The sequence below is a fragment of the Hyperolius riggenbachi genome, chromosome 10, assembly GCF_040937935.1.
Source record: "Hyperolius riggenbachi isolate aHypRig1 chromosome 10, aHypRig1.pri, whole genome shotgun sequence".
NCBI lineage: Eukaryota > Metazoa > Chordata > Amphibia > Anura > Hyperoliidae > Hyperolius > Hyperolius riggenbachi.
Window position 1 is genome coordinate 96,962,185 of NC_090655.1, and position 18,007 is coordinate 96,980,191.

The 18,007-nt window shown below is 43.4% G+C and overlaps 1 protein-coding gene across 1 annotated transcript in view; it reads left to right on the forward strand.

The window, feature by feature from the left end:
* The window catches only part of PCDH15 (protocadherin related 15), a 1,564,441-nt gene that overhangs the window by 1,271,734 nt on the left and 274,700 nt on the right, over positions 1-18,007 (forward strand). Inside the window, exon 27 of the mRNA XM_068257852.1 lies at positions 2,461-2,588. Within this exon, the coding sequence (XP_068113953.1) occupies positions 2,461-2,588 (128 nt within the window). The remainder of the gene's footprint in view (positions 1-2,460; positions 2,589-18,007) is intronic.

An 18,007-nucleotide genomic window follows, 5' to 3' on the forward strand; every position in this document is an offset into this window, starting at 1 on the left:
CATTGCAAGTTCCTCTGGGGGACAGTTAAGTGACAAGATATACTCTGTAAAATGCTGAGAAAGATGGTGACGCAATATAAATACTGAATAATACACATTGTAGTTTAAGGAGTCCACCTTAATACAAATTGTAGTTAAATGAGTCCGCCTTAAGAATTTAACAGATTCTTCTAAAAGATATGCACACCTGTGATGTCATGCACATCAAGAGATTGCGATAGGACAGCGCCTCCAACACCTGACGAAGCCCTGATTGGAGAGTGATAAATGTTGTGGAGGCCGGCCTACCACACATCTCTGATACAGGTAGCAGGTGAAGTCATGCTGGAGGATAGACTGCCTCGCACCATGCTGAAGATCAGCACATGATGCAAAGTATCACAGCCACGAACGCTGCCTGAATCACAGTGGAAAGTGGCAATCAGACCCTTGTGAGAGTGGTGAGAGCCCACACGGGCAAAGTGCTTTTCATTAAGCCAAGACAAACTACCTGAAATTGTGCTGGGAGTGCAGCATGATGAACCTGCTTGTTTATGCAGCTGGAGCTGCGTGACTACACCTGTATTAGACTGCCACACACTGGTTTCAAGGAACTGCAAGTTAAGCCATAACTCAGATGGCGCTTTAGTAAGAATTTTTGGCAGCAAATACCCCTGTAATCAAGGGATAGTCAGTTATTGTGTTTTTGAGTGCAGTGTGCATGTGTTAGTGAGAGAGCAGCCCGCTGTCTGTTCAAATATGAGGAGATGGTGGGTTATACCCGCAACTTGGTTGGGGAATTGGGTTTTTCGTACCTGTGGTTTCTATACCCAATAAATAAAGAATGTTAAGTGTTTTGTAGGCGCTTGTGGTTTGGGGTTTTGTAGTGCAAATATGGTCGCACAAGTTTGCCCCCCAATGGGTGAAGACACATTCTCATATTGATTTTAGCACTCATATTTTCAATTTTTGTATGTTATAGTGCCAAGTTTACTTTTAGGTTTTAACATTCACCTGCCCATCTGCAGTTCCCAAAATTAAGAGAATATATTTACTAAAGAGACACCTTTTTGGCTAGGAAAATATTTACTACATATTTTCAAAATATTCCTTCACTAGCTAAATAAACATTTGGTCTGATGTTGTAGAGTTATTTGACTTTGAGGAAAAAATATGGAATACTTTGCCATCTCCATTTCTTTCTTCCTTCAGTCTTTTCATGATTGAAAGACATGTAAAGATTAATAACATTATTTATTTGCTTTAAAATGAGGACAAAAATGAAAATAAACATGATTACTGTGTTGTGTAGAGCGCTGGGTCACAGAGCAGATTGCTCATGGTCACACAGACAATACGTTTTTAATAATGCAAATGTTGCAGCTATGCACAATAAAAAAAAATACACCCACTCTGCACAACAAAAGGGCAAGGCTGAAATATGAACTTGGCATATTTGGATGAGATAGATACAAAGCATAATGGATGTATCCTTGTTGAGAAAAAGAGTAATTTCTGCTTATGTTATTAAAGTTTTATTTTAAAATTTAGACCAGTTGTGCCATGATACTAACACTAGCCAATCAGATTAACAGAATGTACATAATACCTAAAACAGTGAATCTTGGTAGAGGGACCAATCACAAAATCAGGTACCACCATAGACCACAATGTAAATTTGGGCTATGGCACGCTTAGATATTAAATTGGCCAGCTATTATGCAGTGGGTGTGTCAATCAGCACTGGGGTTCCGCTATTATTTAACTCCAGATGTATAGCTGAGAACCATTATTATCTTTGTCAAAGCATGTATAGAATACATACATTTAAGTCTGGATTGAATTAACTGAGTAATCTATGGGCGCACACTACAATGTCAAATTTAGAATGCAAAGAAATTTCCCCAGAAGCTTCACATTTTGTGGTGTAGTGAAATTATCTGATTTGCAGTCATGCATAACATAACATAACTACATAGTTTCAGTATAGCAAATAGTTATCGAAAACCCATGTCCTTAGACTTACAACACCTACTAACTGCATTGAAAACCTCCATTGTGTGGACAAATATAGGGCATTTTTGTATGTATATTGTATTTTATCCTGAAATGCTGGCAGTTTTCTACATATGGATACTACAGTCTATGTGCCGATCATTGCCATGGTAAATAACAATTATTAATATGAAAATACAATAGGGATAGCACTATTTAAGCAGAAATATTTTTTTTCCTGGTGAACAGGATATCTGCACTTTTATTTAAAAAAAAAAAAGGCCACTATTTAATTTTTAAATTAAGAGGGTTCTCTTCATAACTCCTGAAATATTTTTGCCTGCATGTGTTAATGCTGTTTAGAAGGCATTTAACTTTTTTGTGGTTTATTAGTAGAATCACTTAAAATATACTTAAGTTTGCTAATCCATTTTGATTTTATGCAATTTAATCTAATGCTTGATATTTTTTGCATTTTCTCATAAGCCAACACAGCACTGGTGTACATTGAAATACGGGATGAAAATGACCATGACCCCCAATTTTCCAAAAAGCTTTATCTGGGTGGAGTATCAGAAGATGCTCGGATGTTTGCATCAGTGCTGAAAGTGAAGGTAAGATACTGAATTTCATTACACAAACTGAGAATGATGCAATAAAGGGAAATCCCACATAAACACTGCATTTCAAACCAAAAATGTCATCAAGGGGATACAGACAAAGGTATATATAAAACAGAGTTTGACTAATCTAACATCATAAATGCAATATGATGAATAAAAAGTATAACAAATTCCAAAACACAAAAGGGTAAGAGAACCCTAACCCAGCAAACTTAAAACCTAATGGATAAGGTTGAAAACCAAGAGGTGGGATAGTATACAAAATGTATACCTAGAGGAAAGTGGTTTAGGTTATATTTAGCAAAGAGCACACCTTAGCCATAGACTGAAGGGGAATAAAGACATGTACTAACATTTTAGTAGTGTTCTGAGTGAGAAAAGGTCAGATGTGAGATATTGTTTTTGAGTTGGAGATGACTGGAGCTGTTTAAAGAGTGAATGTGAAGAATAAATGAGTGAGAGGAATTAAATAGTGTCCCTAAGCAAACGTGCTTTGGGAAATGAAGTTAGTTTAAAGCTAGTCTCCCATTTTACATTTGTTGTCTGCAATTTACCAAAATTCATTTACTCCAGCTAAGTTTTTATCAGGATTACCTGCCTCATGTACAATGGTAGTACCAGCATTAAATGAGAATTGCTTTACAAGACTTAAGCCCAATCTACATGATACGATTCTATTTACGATTCGATTAAATACGACATGTCCAATCGGGATTCGATTCGATGCAATTGGATTTGCCATTGTTTTGCAACTGTAAATCGAACTGAATGGAATCGAATCCCGATCGGACATGTCAGAGTTAATCGAATCGTAAATAGAATTGTAATCGAATCGTACAAATAATCGTATCGTGTAGATTGGGCTATAAAAATAGGAATGTAAACCATACAATTTAGTACTTTTTACACAATTATTTTTTTCTTATACTATTATTAACCACTTTACTACCATGAACCATTTACAGTATAAATGGCACATGGCTTTCAGTTGTCAGCTGCAGCGCCATTTATAAATGGCAGCTGGTTTCTGCACCCACCCATCTCCGCCGCTGTGAGTATCCCACACGGCAGTACTCTGTAACAGGGTCCCATAGGTAGTGTCAGAATGGCCAATCAGTGCTTTGCAGGTCACATGATTGCAGTGATCATGACAAAGGGATCATGACATTACTGTCCTCCCAGTAATGCACTATTGGACTTGGCTCTACACTGTAGCCGGGTCCCATAGCTAGTAGCAGAGCAGCCAATTGGCACTCGTGATCATGTGATCACAACAAAGTAGGCAGCTAGTAATGATCTGCTCTTTCTCAAAGAGAACAGATCATATCTAGATTGGGTAAAACCTTTTTTTTTTCATAAAAGTTTAAATTGTGTTATAGTGTAGGTGTTACGGTAGTATAGTGCAATACAATATAGTGTATTAAAGTTTTGTTTAGCATAGTGAAGTGTAAATTAGAATTGTATATTGTATATTTTGTGGGCCCCCTTTACTTTAGAGAACTGGTTTTAGTAAAAAGACTTTATATGCAGAGTGTCTATTTAAATTACATTTTCTAGAAACAATGCTGAAGGTTTTAGGAACAGTTGTTTATATTTCACGAAGGGCATAAAACAATTATCAGCTCTATGTAGTGTTGGGCGAACAGTGTTCGCCACTGTTCGGGTTCTGCAGAACATCACCCTGTTCGGGTGATGTTCGAGTTCGGCCGAACACCTGACGGTGCTCGGCCAAACCGTTCGGCCATATGGCCGAACTAAGAGCGCATGGCCGAACGTTCCCCGAACGTTCGGCTAGCGCTGTGATTGGCCGAACGGGTCACGTGGTTCGGACCCGAACGCGCTCTGATTGGCCGAACTGTCACGTGGTTCGGGTAAATAAATACCCGAACCACGTCATATCTCCGCCATTTGTCTGTGGGTTTAGCTTTGGGTAGGCAGGCAGGGTAGTTCGCGCTCCAGCCACGCTAGCCAGGGTCCCCCCCAGTCATTGTGTGTCACTGCTGGGAACAGTAGTACACCGCTCGTTCAGCCACACTATATAGCATTCTGTGTACTGTTCTGTGTCTGCTGGGAACAGTGGTACACCGCTCGTTCAGCCACACTATATAGCATTCTGTGTACTGTTCTGTGTCTGCTGGGAACAGTGGTACACCGCTCGTTCAGCCACACTATATAGCATTCTGTGTACTGTTCTGTGTCTGCTGGGAACAGTAGTACACCGCTCGTTCAGCCACACTATATAGCATTCTGTGTACTGTTCTGTGTCTGCTGGGAACAGTAGTACACCGCTCGTTCAGCCACACTATATAGCATTCTGTGTACTGTTCTGTGTCTGCTGGGAACAGTAGTACACCGCTCGTTCAGCCACACTATATAGCATTCTGTGTACTGTTCTGTGTCTGCTGGGAATAGTGGTACACCGCTCGTTCAGCCACACTATATAGCATTCTGTGTACTGTTCTGTGTCTGCTGGGAACAGTAGTACACCGCTCGTTCAGCCACACTATATAGCATTCTGTGTACTGTTCTGTGTCTGCTGGGAACAGTAGTACACCGCTCGTTCAGCCACACTATATAGCATTCTGTGTACTGTTCTGTGTCTGCTGGGAACAGTAGTACACCGCTCGTTCAGCCACACTATATAGCATTCTGTGTACTGTTCTGTGTCTGCTGGGAACAGTAGTACACCGCTCGTTCAGCCACACTATATAGCATTCTGTGTACTGTTCTGTGTCTGCTGGGAATAGTGGTACACCGCTCGTTCAGCCACACTATATAGCATTCTGTGTACTGTTCTGTGTCTGCTGGGAACAGTAGTACACCGCTCGTTCAGCCACACTATATAGCATTCTGTGTACTGTTCTGTGTCTGCTGGGAACAGTAGTACACCGCTCGTTCAGCCACACTATATAGCATTCTGTGTACTGTTCTGTGTCTGCTGGGAATAGTGGTACACCGCTCGTTCAGCCACACTATATAGCATTCTGTGTACTGTTCTGTGTCTGCTGGGAACAGTGGTACACCGCTCGTTCAGCCACACTATATAGCATTCTGTGTACTGTTCTGTGTCTGCTGGGAACAGTGGTACACCGCTCGTTCAGCCACACTATATAGCATTCTGTGTACTGTTCTGTGTCTGCTGGGAACAGTAGTACACCGCTCGTTCAGCCACACTATATAGCATTCTGTGTACTGTTCTGTGTCTGCTGGGAACAGTAGTACACCGCTCGTTCAGCCACACTATATAGCATTCTGTGTACTGTTCTGTGTCTGCTGGGAACAGTAGTACACCGCTCGTTCAGCCACACTATATAGCATTCTGTGTACTGTTCTGTGTCTGCTGGGAATAGTGGTACACCGCTCGTTCAGCCACACTATATAGCATTCTGTGTACTGTTCTGTGTCTGCTGGGAATAGTGGTACACCGCTCGTTCGCCACTGTATAGCATTGTGCTCTGTGTCGCTGCTGGGAATAGTGGTACACCGCTCACCCGTCACTGTATAGCATTGTGCTCTGTGTCGCTGCTGGGAATAGTGGTACACCGCTCACCCGTCACTGTATAGCATTGTGCTCTGTGTCGCTGCTGGGAATAGTGGTACTGTATAGCATTTCTGTACTGCCACTGTACTGCTGCCAGTCAGCGTGTACTGTAAGGATAAGTGAAATGAGGAAGAAATCCGGTGAAAGAGGGAGGGGCAAGGGAAGAGGTGTTTCCCCTGACGGTTCACGTACAGGCCACAGGGGAGCACCCAAGAAAACCCACTCAATACCGCCCATGTTGTCCAGGACAACAACCCTCACAAATCCAAAAGAACAGGACCAGATAATTACTTGGATGACCTCTCAAGCGTCCAGCAGTGGGTTAAGCAGCACCAGCACATCACGCACGAGGTCCGAGTCCTCAGCCAGTTACAAGGAGCCAGTGGGCACAAAGCTGACACAACCGGCAGCGACACCACGCACACAACTGCCAGATAACCAGTCCGATGAATTACCTCAGGACACAATGGGGTATTCGCAGGAGCTATTCCCAGCCCAACAAACTTCCACCTTTCAAAGGTCAATGGAGGAACAGCCAGAAATGTTGTGCCTGGATTCACAACCGTTAACTGTGGGAAATGCACCGCGCACTGAAATACAAGGCGAGTCCGAAGAGGACTCGGAAACCCAAATCCCAGAGCAATTTGGGCAGGAGGGGTTGCAATTGCAGGAGGTCGGCCGACAAGATCTGGAAGACGACGTTGGAGTGTGCTGCGCAGAGGTTGTTGTGGGGAGCTCTACTCCACGGCGGTGGCCCACAATGACATATGACGAGTTTGAGGAGATGGAAGAGGAGGGTATGGACAATGTGGACAGAGACCCAGATTTTGTTTGTGAACGAGAACATCGCCGTCGTAGCAGCAGCACAGATGAGTCTGTTGAAGAACACACTGCTGCACGAGTTCGCCTTGTGCCACAAGGTAGGCGGCGCGCAATTTCAGGCACCACAAGCGTGGAAGTTCAAGTGAGAGGCAAAAGAGGAGCAAACAGAAATCGCCAGCAAGGAGGCAGGTGCTCCAAAGTCTGGGCTTTCTTTGAAGACTGCACTGAGGATGTTACCATGGCGATTTGCAAGGTGTGCAAGACCCGCCTGAGCAGGGGGAAAAATATTAACAACCTCTCCACCACCAGCATGAGCCGTCACATGCTATCCAAACATCCCACTCTTTGGGCAAACGCGTCAGGACAGGGTACCAGAAACAACACTGCCTCCCTTGGGTTCACCAGACTCACCACCAGACCCGCCTCAGCAGCAGCAGTAGCCCAGCCATTGCGTGGTTCACAACATTCACAAACATCAGACGACGCTGACACTGTCACTTTCCGGAGTAGTGCTCTTGAGGTCTCCCAGTGTTCATCAAACACAACAACCAACAGCCCTTCCGTGTGCAGCGCTACGGTTCAGTTGTCTGTGTCGGAGATGTTTGAGCGCAAGAGGAAATTGCCAGCAAATGACCCCCGGGCCGTGGCAGTAACAGCCAGCATAGCCAAGCTTCTGGCCTGCGAAATGCTGCCATATCGATTGGTGGAGACAAACAGCTTCAAGGGCATGATGTCAGTGGCCATCCCACGTTACGTGGTTCCCAGCCGCTACCACTTTGCACGCTCTGCAGTGCCTGAGTTGCATGAGCACGTGGTCAGCAAAATAACCCGAAGCTTGAAGAATGCCGTTGCCTGCAAGGTTCACCTCACCACTGACACCTGGACGAGTGCGTTCGGCCAGGGTCGATACATCTCCCTTACCGCGCACTGGGTGAACCTTGTGGAGCCTGGCAGCGATTCCTCACCTGCTACGGCACGGGTGTTGCCCACGCCACAAACAGCTGCACCGCCGTCCCTCCCACTGGATAACAGCAGCACCTACCTCTCTGACTCCTTCTCCTCCAACGCATCTCAAAGCTGTACCTCATCCGGAAACGCTAACCCAGCAGCAGTAGGATCGTGGAAGCAGTGCAGCACAGCTGTTGGCATGCGTCAGCAAGCGTTGCTGAAGCTAATCTGCCTTGGGGATAAGCAGCACACAGGGGAGGAAATTTGGAGGGGAATAAAGGAACAGACGGATTTGTGGCTGGCACCGCTGGACCTGAAACCGGGCATGGTTGTGTGTGATAATGGGAGTAATCTCATTCGCGCTTTAAGGTTGGCTAAGCTGACACACATCCCTTGCCTGGCGCACGTGATGAACCTAGTAGTTCAGCGGTTCCTGAGGACATACCCAGGCGTGCCCGATCTGCTGTTGAAGGTGCGTCGAGTGTCCAAACATTGTAGAAATTCCAGTACTGCTTCGGGGGCACTCGCCAAGATGCAGGAGCGCTTCAATCTCCCCCACCATCGCTTGCTGTGTGATGTCCCTACGCGCTGGAATTCTACGCTGCACATGCTAGCCCGCTTTTGCGAGCAGAAGAGTGCAGTGGTCCAGTACATGACGGCGCAGTACCGAGGCGCATCCGGCCAGCTGCCAAGCTTCTGTGGATCCGATTGGGCCAACATGTTGGACCTCTGCCAAGTCCTCCAAAATTTTGAGCAATCCACGTTGCTTGTGAGCAGTGACAACTCTTCAGTCAGCATTACCATACCACTGCTGTGTTTACTGAAGAGGTCGATGTTAAAAATCAAGGAAACAGCTGTCATGATGCAACTGGGGGAATCTGAAGGAGAAAACGATCAGCGTGATGGTACCAACATCAGGCCATCCGCCTCAGGGAACGCTGGCCCCAGCAGCTATGACGAAGAAGAGGAGGAGGAACAGCTGGAGTTGGAGCAGGAATTTCATGCCACCACTGACGAGGGCCAGAGCGGTGCACGTTGGACTTCCACAATTCAACGCGAATGGTCAGCAGAAGCAGACCAGGAGGAAGGTGACGACTATGATGCATCACAACAACTATCACAACGCTCACAAGAGGATGATGAGGATTCTGGTAGGACTCTGGCACACATGGCTCAATTCATGCTAGACTGCATTGAACGTGACCCACGCATTGTGCGCATTCTGGACAACACCAATTACTGGGTTTATACCCTTCTGGATCCACGGTACAAACACAATGTTCCAAAACTGCTTGAAGAAAGAGTCAGACAGGTCAAAATGGAAGAATACCAGCAGGCCCTTGTGGAGACTTTAGAGAGGAGATTGACATCCTCCCCCTCCTCTAGCCAGTTGTACGCAGACAGACTGACTTCCGCAAACCCAGGACGACCAGGAGGGCAGCAAACAACGCAAGCCGCAGCTAGTACCCAAAAGGGAATGGTATCGGCAGTGTCCTTGGAGTGGGAAAATTTTCTGACACCCATGCAGCCGCAGCCCACTGAACAGCAAGCGTGCAGATCCACCTCCAACACCGATCGCCTGGAGAAGATGGTCAAGGACTACATGTCAGATGGCGTAGCTGTGTCGAACCATCCATCTGCACCCTTCAACTATTGGGTATCGAAGCTAGACACCTGGCACGAACTGGCAATGTACGCAATAGAGGTGCTGGCTTGCCCGGCAGCCAGCGTTATGTCGGAACGCTGTTTCAGTGCTGCCGGAGGCATCGTCACAGATCGGCGTATCCGCCTCTCTACAGAAAATGCAGACCGTCTGACTCAAATTAAAATGAATCAATCCTGGATTGGAAATGACTACGCAACACTCCAGGACCCCAACCAAGTAACATGACCAATGAACATCTGGGATGGTGTTGCGTTTCCGGGCCCTGTTTATTGAACCTCTCATCTGTATTACATTTATGACTGCATGGCGGCAAAAAGCATTGCTGCTATATCCGCACGCTTTTTGTCCTCATGTAAGGCCTGGGTTGTTGTGTCTCAAAAACCGTGGCCTTCTCCTCCTGCGCCTGCTCCTGTTCCATCACGTCTGCTGCTGCTGGGTTAGCGTTGCCGCGTGGTCCCTGTTTATTGAACCACTTATCTTTATTACATTTATGACTGCATGGCGGTACAAAGCCTGCTATCCGCACGCTTCTTGCCCTCATGCAAGGCCGGGGTTGTTGTGTCTCACAAAGCGTGGCCTTCTTCTCCTCCTGCGCCACCCTCCTCCTGTTCCATCACGTGTGCTGCTGCTGGGTTAGCGTTACCGGTCCCTTTTCCTGGAACCTCTTATATGTATTACATTTATGACTGCATGCCGACAAAAAACATGTTACCTGTGCAAAGAAAACAGACATTTCCCGCATTTAAAAGACAGTTTTCCCTTTGAAACTTTAAAATCGATTTTCTCAAAAACTATAAGCTCTTTTTGCTAATTTTTTTTTCCTCTTGTACCCACTCCCAAGGTGCACATACCCTGTAAATTTGGGGTATGTAGCATGCAAGGAGGCTTTACAAACCACAAAAGTTCGGGTCCCCATTGACTTCCATTATGTTCGGAGTTCGGGTCGAACACCCGAACATCGCGGCCATGTTCGGCCTGTTCGGCCCGAACCCGAACATCTAGATGTTCGCCCAACACTAGCTCTATGTACCGGCATCCAGGCAGCAACAAGGTAAACAATGGCCAGCGTACAGTAAACAACATGTTCCTTAGAATAAAGGGAATAAGTTACTGGAAAATTGAATTTTCCAGTGCATGTGCAGTCTGGTTATGCATCACAGGCTCAGGCCTTCCAATTGAGTGCCTAGCATGTGATGGACAGCAGATTCCACCCCTTGGGTGGATTACAGTGTTAACCCTTGACTGGCTGCTTATAAGGAACGGACGGTCTCGGGGAATTTTTACTTCTACTTCTAGACTCTTGACAGAGGTGCTGAGCTTTGCACCAGACCTATTTGGGTTTCATGCTCCGTTTCTATTCCCAGATGAAGCGGGAGGTGCCCGTAAAACGTGTTGCACTTGCGCTTTCTGGAGTATATAAATACATTTTTGTTGTATTGAATAATACACAACACTCGTGTGTGTGAGTGTCTGATTGGGGGGGGGAAATCCACCTCTACTTCTTCTCATTTTAAACATTTTAGAATATTTTATCCTTTTGGCACCTCTGTCTGCTTATACGTTTCTAGTAACTTCCTAACTTCCTGTGTAACTTCAGCTTCCTGTGTCTGTATGCTGTAGCAGCTGTCTTAGTGCAACGTAGCATAGATGTTCACAAGAGAAAGCCTGAGTTATTCATAAGGACTAGCTCAAATGCCTGAATCGCTTAAGATGACCTACTAAAGATTGATTGCTTCACTGAGTTAATGAACATATCGCAAAGATAACTGATGCACACATCTGTATTCCTTTATTTGCCAAATAACTTCCTGAAAGCTTGAGGTATCTGGAAACCACTATTAACCACTTGCCGACCGCGCACTCATACCGCGCGTCGGCAAAGTGGCAGCTGTAGGACCAGCGACGCAGATCTGCATCGCCGGCTGCAGGCTAATTAATCAGGAAGCAGCCGCTCGTGCGAGCGGCTGCTTCCTGTCAATTCACGGCGGGGGGCTCCGTGAATAGCCTGCGGGCCGCCGATCGCGGCTCGCAGGCTAAATGTAAACACAAGCTGAAATAATCCGCTTTGTTTACATTTGTACAATGCTGCTAACAGTAGCAGCGTTGTACTGGATCAGTGATCCCTGGCCAATCAGCAGCCGGGGATCACTGTCACGACAGGCAGGAGCCTGTTAGAGGCTGCACAGGACAGATCCATTCCTGTGCAGCCTCGGATCTCCGGGGAAGGGAGGGAGGAGAGGGAGAGGGGGAATCCTGTGGTGGAGGGTGCCCCCCCGCCAGCCACACGCAGGCAGGAGTGATCAGACCCCCCCAGCACATCATCCCCCTAGTGGGGAAAAAAGGGGGGCGATCTGGTCACTCTGCCTGGTGTTTGATCTGTGCTGTGGGCTGTAGAGCCCACCCAGCACAGATCAGCAAATACAGCACTGGTCCTTAAGGGGGAGGGGGGTAAAGGCTGGGTCATCAAGTGGTTAAGATGAGATATCTGTCGGCTGTGGGAATGTCACATCACTGTGCGCAGCTATAAGCTGCTGGTGCCGAACAGAAGGTGTGTTGTTTGCAACCAACACATTACATTTTTACACCAGCTATTGCTGGTATAGTGTTTTAAAAGTAATAGGAGCTCCCTCTTTTGATGGCGCCCAAGTTACTCAGTGAGTGCAGCTATTCCTATTACAGCCTATGGTGGCACTTGCTGCGCCCAAATCTCCTGTGATCTAGATCATTATATAATGTAGCATGTATAAAGGTAGTATATAATAATTATACCCCTTCATGAAAACCCTTATCAAATACATTAGGGGGGTCTAGTTTCCTAGATGGGGATATTCAGAGGTCTTGGTCCTTCTGCACTGAGTCTAATTCCCACCCTGCCCTCATTTACCTTCTCTCCATACCAATGCAGTGTTTGGCAGACAAAAGTAATGCCAGATAAGTGTGACTCACCTCTCCTATATTTCACTGACAATCACCTCTCCCCACCATCCAGCACTGAAGCAGCCTCATAGTGGAGCAAGTACCAGCTCCAAGGTTGATAGTTTAGCATAAGGAACTTAAAAATTACCATTTTAAGGAGAAATTTAAAATCTGGGAAAGAACGCTGGATATGTGAATACACATTTCTGAAGATATTTCACACTCATAAGACACTTAAACATAAGACCAGGGTTTATGAGTATGTATTGATGTAGCAATAAGAAAATGGAGTTTTTTTCCTCTCCCAGAGTGTAGGCCTCTGGTTACCAGAAAACAAAAAAGTTATGCATGCATGGAGAGACTATCACCTCGAAGCAGACGGTATAATGCTCTGGGACACAAAAATTCGGGAAGAGCTTTTATTAAGCTTATGACGTGGTTTCACAATTTAAGCCACCTGGACGTGATTGTCACGTCCAGGCGGCTGCTGCTGTGCTTCTGCGTGCTCCCCCATGCCACCCCCAGTAGCCCGGAGATCAATGAATGGTAACAAATTCACTTTCATTGATCCAAGTCCCTGGCAGAAAAACAGATTACTTCTTATCAGAGGCCGTGGTCTTTCTGACAAATAAAAAGTTTCCCTCCTTATGCTTCCTGGAAGCGAGCAAATAAAAATTCACTGTGGCCATCTTGTGGCCAAATAGTAAAACTACATCTACATACATTTTTTTTAATAAAATAAACCCATATTATTACATTTAAAAAAATATATATTTTTTTCCAACAATAATTTTTATTGAGTAATAGCACATAGTGAAACTGATAACATACTTTTGTATATGTACGGTTCAAGATTATTACAACAGTCAAACAGAAAAAGATAAGACATGTGTGAACACAAAGTACATACTATATGATATTCTGTGGAAATTTGTACTATCAATTTATTATGTTGTGGACATTTTTAATTGTAGTGTGTTTACCAGTGGGGCAATCAGAATCTTCAGAGAAGAGTGGTAAAGTTTTGGATTATTTATACATAGAGTGCAGTCTAGCTGACCAGTCATTCAATAACTATTTCTGGCTGACTGGTAGAACACTGTCTCTTGGTATAGTTGTGCGATTGATGCAGCGGTCTTAGACCTATCAATCAAAATCTGATAATTGTTATAGCTGTTATAGATAATCCAAATATGTAAGTAACAACTGTCTATTTCTTCTGATACGTTGGCCAATTTAGGAAAGTCTCATAGGGAGAGTGCGGGTTAACACTTTATTGTTGTGTTATGCCCTTAATGTTAACAGTATCTAAAATATCTATTCCCGGTTGTAAATTGTCTACTATTCACATGTCTTATTACTACTATATGAAGATTTGAGCAAGAAAATGATCTGTACTTATATATTTATATATGTACTAGGTTGCTGCTTAATAGATCAAGAACAACGTCAACTAAACTAAAACAGTTTAAACTGGAAACCCTGGTATCTCAATCTTCTCTTCTGTGATATAATTCTGTTAAGTCTAATAAGGGATGTATCAGTAAGAGTGGCATAATGAGTCACCAATGTTAACCTTCTCCTCTAGTCTTCCTAGTTGGGAGAATCTAAGCTTAGGTGCTTATTGTTTTTCCTGGCCTGAGGAGTTCATCTAATAAAGGGTTCCGTTTATAGGTTGCTATGAGAGTGGCAAAGTCAAATTTTTCCGATGATTTCCAATTGCTGGTAATGGTACATTGAGTTGCTAGAATTAGATGGCAAATGTGCATACGAAAAGTTGGATCAATGTTTTCTATATCTATGCAAAGCAATGCTAGTTGAGGGGTTAGGGAAAAGGAAGGGTAACATTTTTGCTTAATATATTGCTCTATTGCTTTCCAAAGAGTTGAGACCGTTGGACAATCCCATAGCATGTTATTACATTTAAAATTAGCTGTTTATTTCCCACACAAAAAATTACCCAAATACATTTTTTAATAGTAAAAAAAATTACAATAAAAAAAAACATAAATAGATACCTAAGGGTCTGAACTTTTTTAATATGCATATGAAGTGGGTATATTGCAAACATTTTTTAAATTATAAGCTTGTAAATAGTGATGGACGCAAAACTGAAAAAATGCACCTTTATTTCCAAATAAAATATTGGTGCTATACATTGTGATAGGGACATAATTTAAATGGTGTAATAACCGGGACAAATGGGAAAATAAAATACATAGGTTTTAATTATGGTAGCATGTATTATTTTAAAGTTATAATGGCCTGAAAACTGACATAATGAATTGTTTCCATTTTTTTCCTAATATTCCTGTTAAAGTGCATTTAGAAAAAAAAAAATTCTTAGCAAAATGTACCACCAAAAGAAAGCCTAATTGGTGGGGAAAAACAAGATATAGATCCATTCATTGTGATAATTAGAGATAACGTTATTGGCAAATGAATAGGAGGTGAAAATTGCTCGGATGCATAAGGTGAAAAATACCCGGGGGCTGAAATGGTTAATCACATGTTGATACAACTGTTCTCTACTACGCGCCTCTGAAGAAGCTTTTCTAAGCGAAACAGCTGTCAGGCCTCCCCCTCACCCCCACTGTATACCCCGCTGTGTCTACAACCTAGGATTAAAGGTACACTTTCATTGCTTCAGTGCCTCGTTTTTTCCTCTTCATCTCATACATCATTGTCTGTTCCCGGGAGCACGCTGCAAGATGAAGTACGTGATCCAGGTTAACCCTTGACCTCCCTACCCTAAACTAGTGCCAGTCTGTCTCTTTCTTTATTGATACATGTTGATACAACGTATGAAAATGGGTTGTATTAGAAATGACATAAAAGGATAAATGCTGAATATGCTAGATTAATGTTAGATTGTCCATTGGTTAGTGAAAACTGCTGGTATGAGCATTCTTCTGGTTGAGTAATGGCTGTATGCTGTCTTCTCTTAGTCTTGTGATTGTCTGGTTGCAATAAACTGCAAGCTAAGCAGGATACGCTGTTTCTTCCAATCATAGAAATAGAAGTATAGATTGATCTGATACACATATAAAGGAAAATCAACTTATTTCATGAACATCAGCAAATTATCAAGCATTATCTACTGTATAGTGGGATACGAAAGTTTGGTCAACCTTGTTAATTGTTATGATTTTCCTGTATAAATCGTTGTTGTTACGATAAAAAATGTCAGTTAAATATATCATATAGTAGACACACACACAGTGATATTTGAGAAGTGAAATGAAGTTTATTGAATTTACAGAAAGTGTGCAATAATTGTTTATATAAAATTAGGTAGGTGCATACATTTGGGCACTGTTGTCATTGTATTAATTCCAAAACCTTTAGAACTAATTATTGGAACTCAGATTGGATTTAGCTCAGTGACCCCTGACCTACATACACAGGTGAATCCAATTATTAGAAAGAGTATTTAAGGCGGTTAATTGTAAGTTTCCCTTCTCTTTTAATTTTCACTGAAGGATAGCAACATGAGGGTCTCAAAACAACTCTCAAATGACCTGAAGACAAAGATTGTTCACCTAAACTTTCAGAACCGTACAGAATTGTACGGTTCTGAACCAGTTCTGTATAATGCCTGAAGAAGAATTTTGTACGGTTCTGAACCAGTTCTGTATAATGCCTGAAGAAGAATTTTGTACGGTTCTGATTTAGTTCTGTAAAATGCCTGAAGAAGAAACTTAACGTTTAGAAAGCTTGCAATAAACCATGTACAGTTAGTCATTAAGGCTGCTTTCACAGTGGGACATTACAGGCGCACGTTAGAGCAGACTGTAATGCAGCCCAACTCACAGTAATGAAAAATCAATGGGCTGTTCACAGTGCCCATATTGCGTTACAGTGTAATGCTGCACGTTCAAAAAAAGTGCAGCATGCTGTGCGTTATATGCGATTTTAGCTGTGTTAGACTGTTTGCACATGCTCAGTGCAGGAGAGGACCGCTATTGTCCCTAGCCACATGGCTAATTAATATTTACTGCACTGTGTGACGTGCAGTGTTTACTTCCTGGAGCGGCTGCTTTATGCGGCGATTGGCTGGCGGGACCATGTGATGCGGAGTGTTCCGATCACGTGGTCTCCACAGTCTTTGGACGCATGCGCCGTTTTTGTTCTACCAGTATCGAACGAAAACAGCACACCAAGAGACGCATAACGCATCTCTATGTAGTGTCCGAGTTTAGCACCACCATGCATTGCGTTAGGGGAACGTTATGCAACCTTAACGTCCCCTCTAACGCAATGTCTGCATGAAAGAGCCCTAAAGGTATCACCAGAATCAACGTTTGATGGTTTGATGTCTGCATTTGAGGTATGCTAATGCACATTTGGACAAGTCAGCTTCATTTTGGAATTAGGTGCTGTGGACTGATGAAACTAATATTGAGTTATTTGGGCATACTTGTTATGCCCAAATAACTCAATATTAGTTTCATCAGTCCACAACACCTAATTCCATAATGAAGCTGACTTGTCCAAATGTGCTTTAGCATACCTCAAATGCAGACATCAAACCAACAAACTTTGATTCTGGTGATACCTTTAGGACTCTTTTAGCATTATGCTTGGAGGATAAAGAACACAGCATTCCAAGGAAAACACCTACTACCTACAGTAAAATATGGTGGTGATTCAATCATGCTGTGGAGCTGTGTAGCCAGTGCAGGGACTGGGAATCTTGTCAAAGTTGAGGGATGCATGAATTGCACACAGTATCAGCAGATTCTGGAGACCAATGTCCAGGAATCAGTGACAAAGCTGAAGCTGCGCCGGGGCTGGATCTTTCAACAAGACAACAACCCTAAACACTGCTCAAAAGCCACTAAGGCATTCATGCAGAGGAACAAGTACACCATTCTGGAATGGCCATCTCAGTCCCCAGACCTGAATATAATTGAAAATCTGTGGTGTATGTTAAAGAGAGCTGTCCATGCTCAGAAGCCATCAAACCTGAATGAACTAGAGATGTATTGGTCCAAAATACCTTCAACCAGAATCCAGACTCTCATTGGAAGTGTTTAGAGACTGTAACTTCTGCAAAAGAAGGATCTACTAAATATTGATTCCATTTCTTTTTGTGGTGCCCAAATTTATGCACCTGCCTAACTTTGTTTAAACAATTATTGCACACTTTTGTAAATCCAATAAACTTAATTTCACTTTTCAAATATCACTGTGTGTGTCTTCTATATGATATATTTAACTGACATTTTTTATATCGTAACAAACAATGATTTATACAGGAAAATCATGACTCTTAACAAGGTTGCCTAAACTTTTGCATCCCACTGTATATATCTGGTTATATACAGAGTGAGTGTGCATAAGAAATGACATCAATTTATATAATCCATGGGCATCTCGACATCAGTATGAATCTTAACACCATTTGGCCTGTGTCCTTACTGATACACACAGACAGACTGTCTGCGAGCAAAGTTGATTATTGTTTGCGTTTAACCTGTATTGAAAAATGCTGCCCGGGTTCAGTAGATCTGA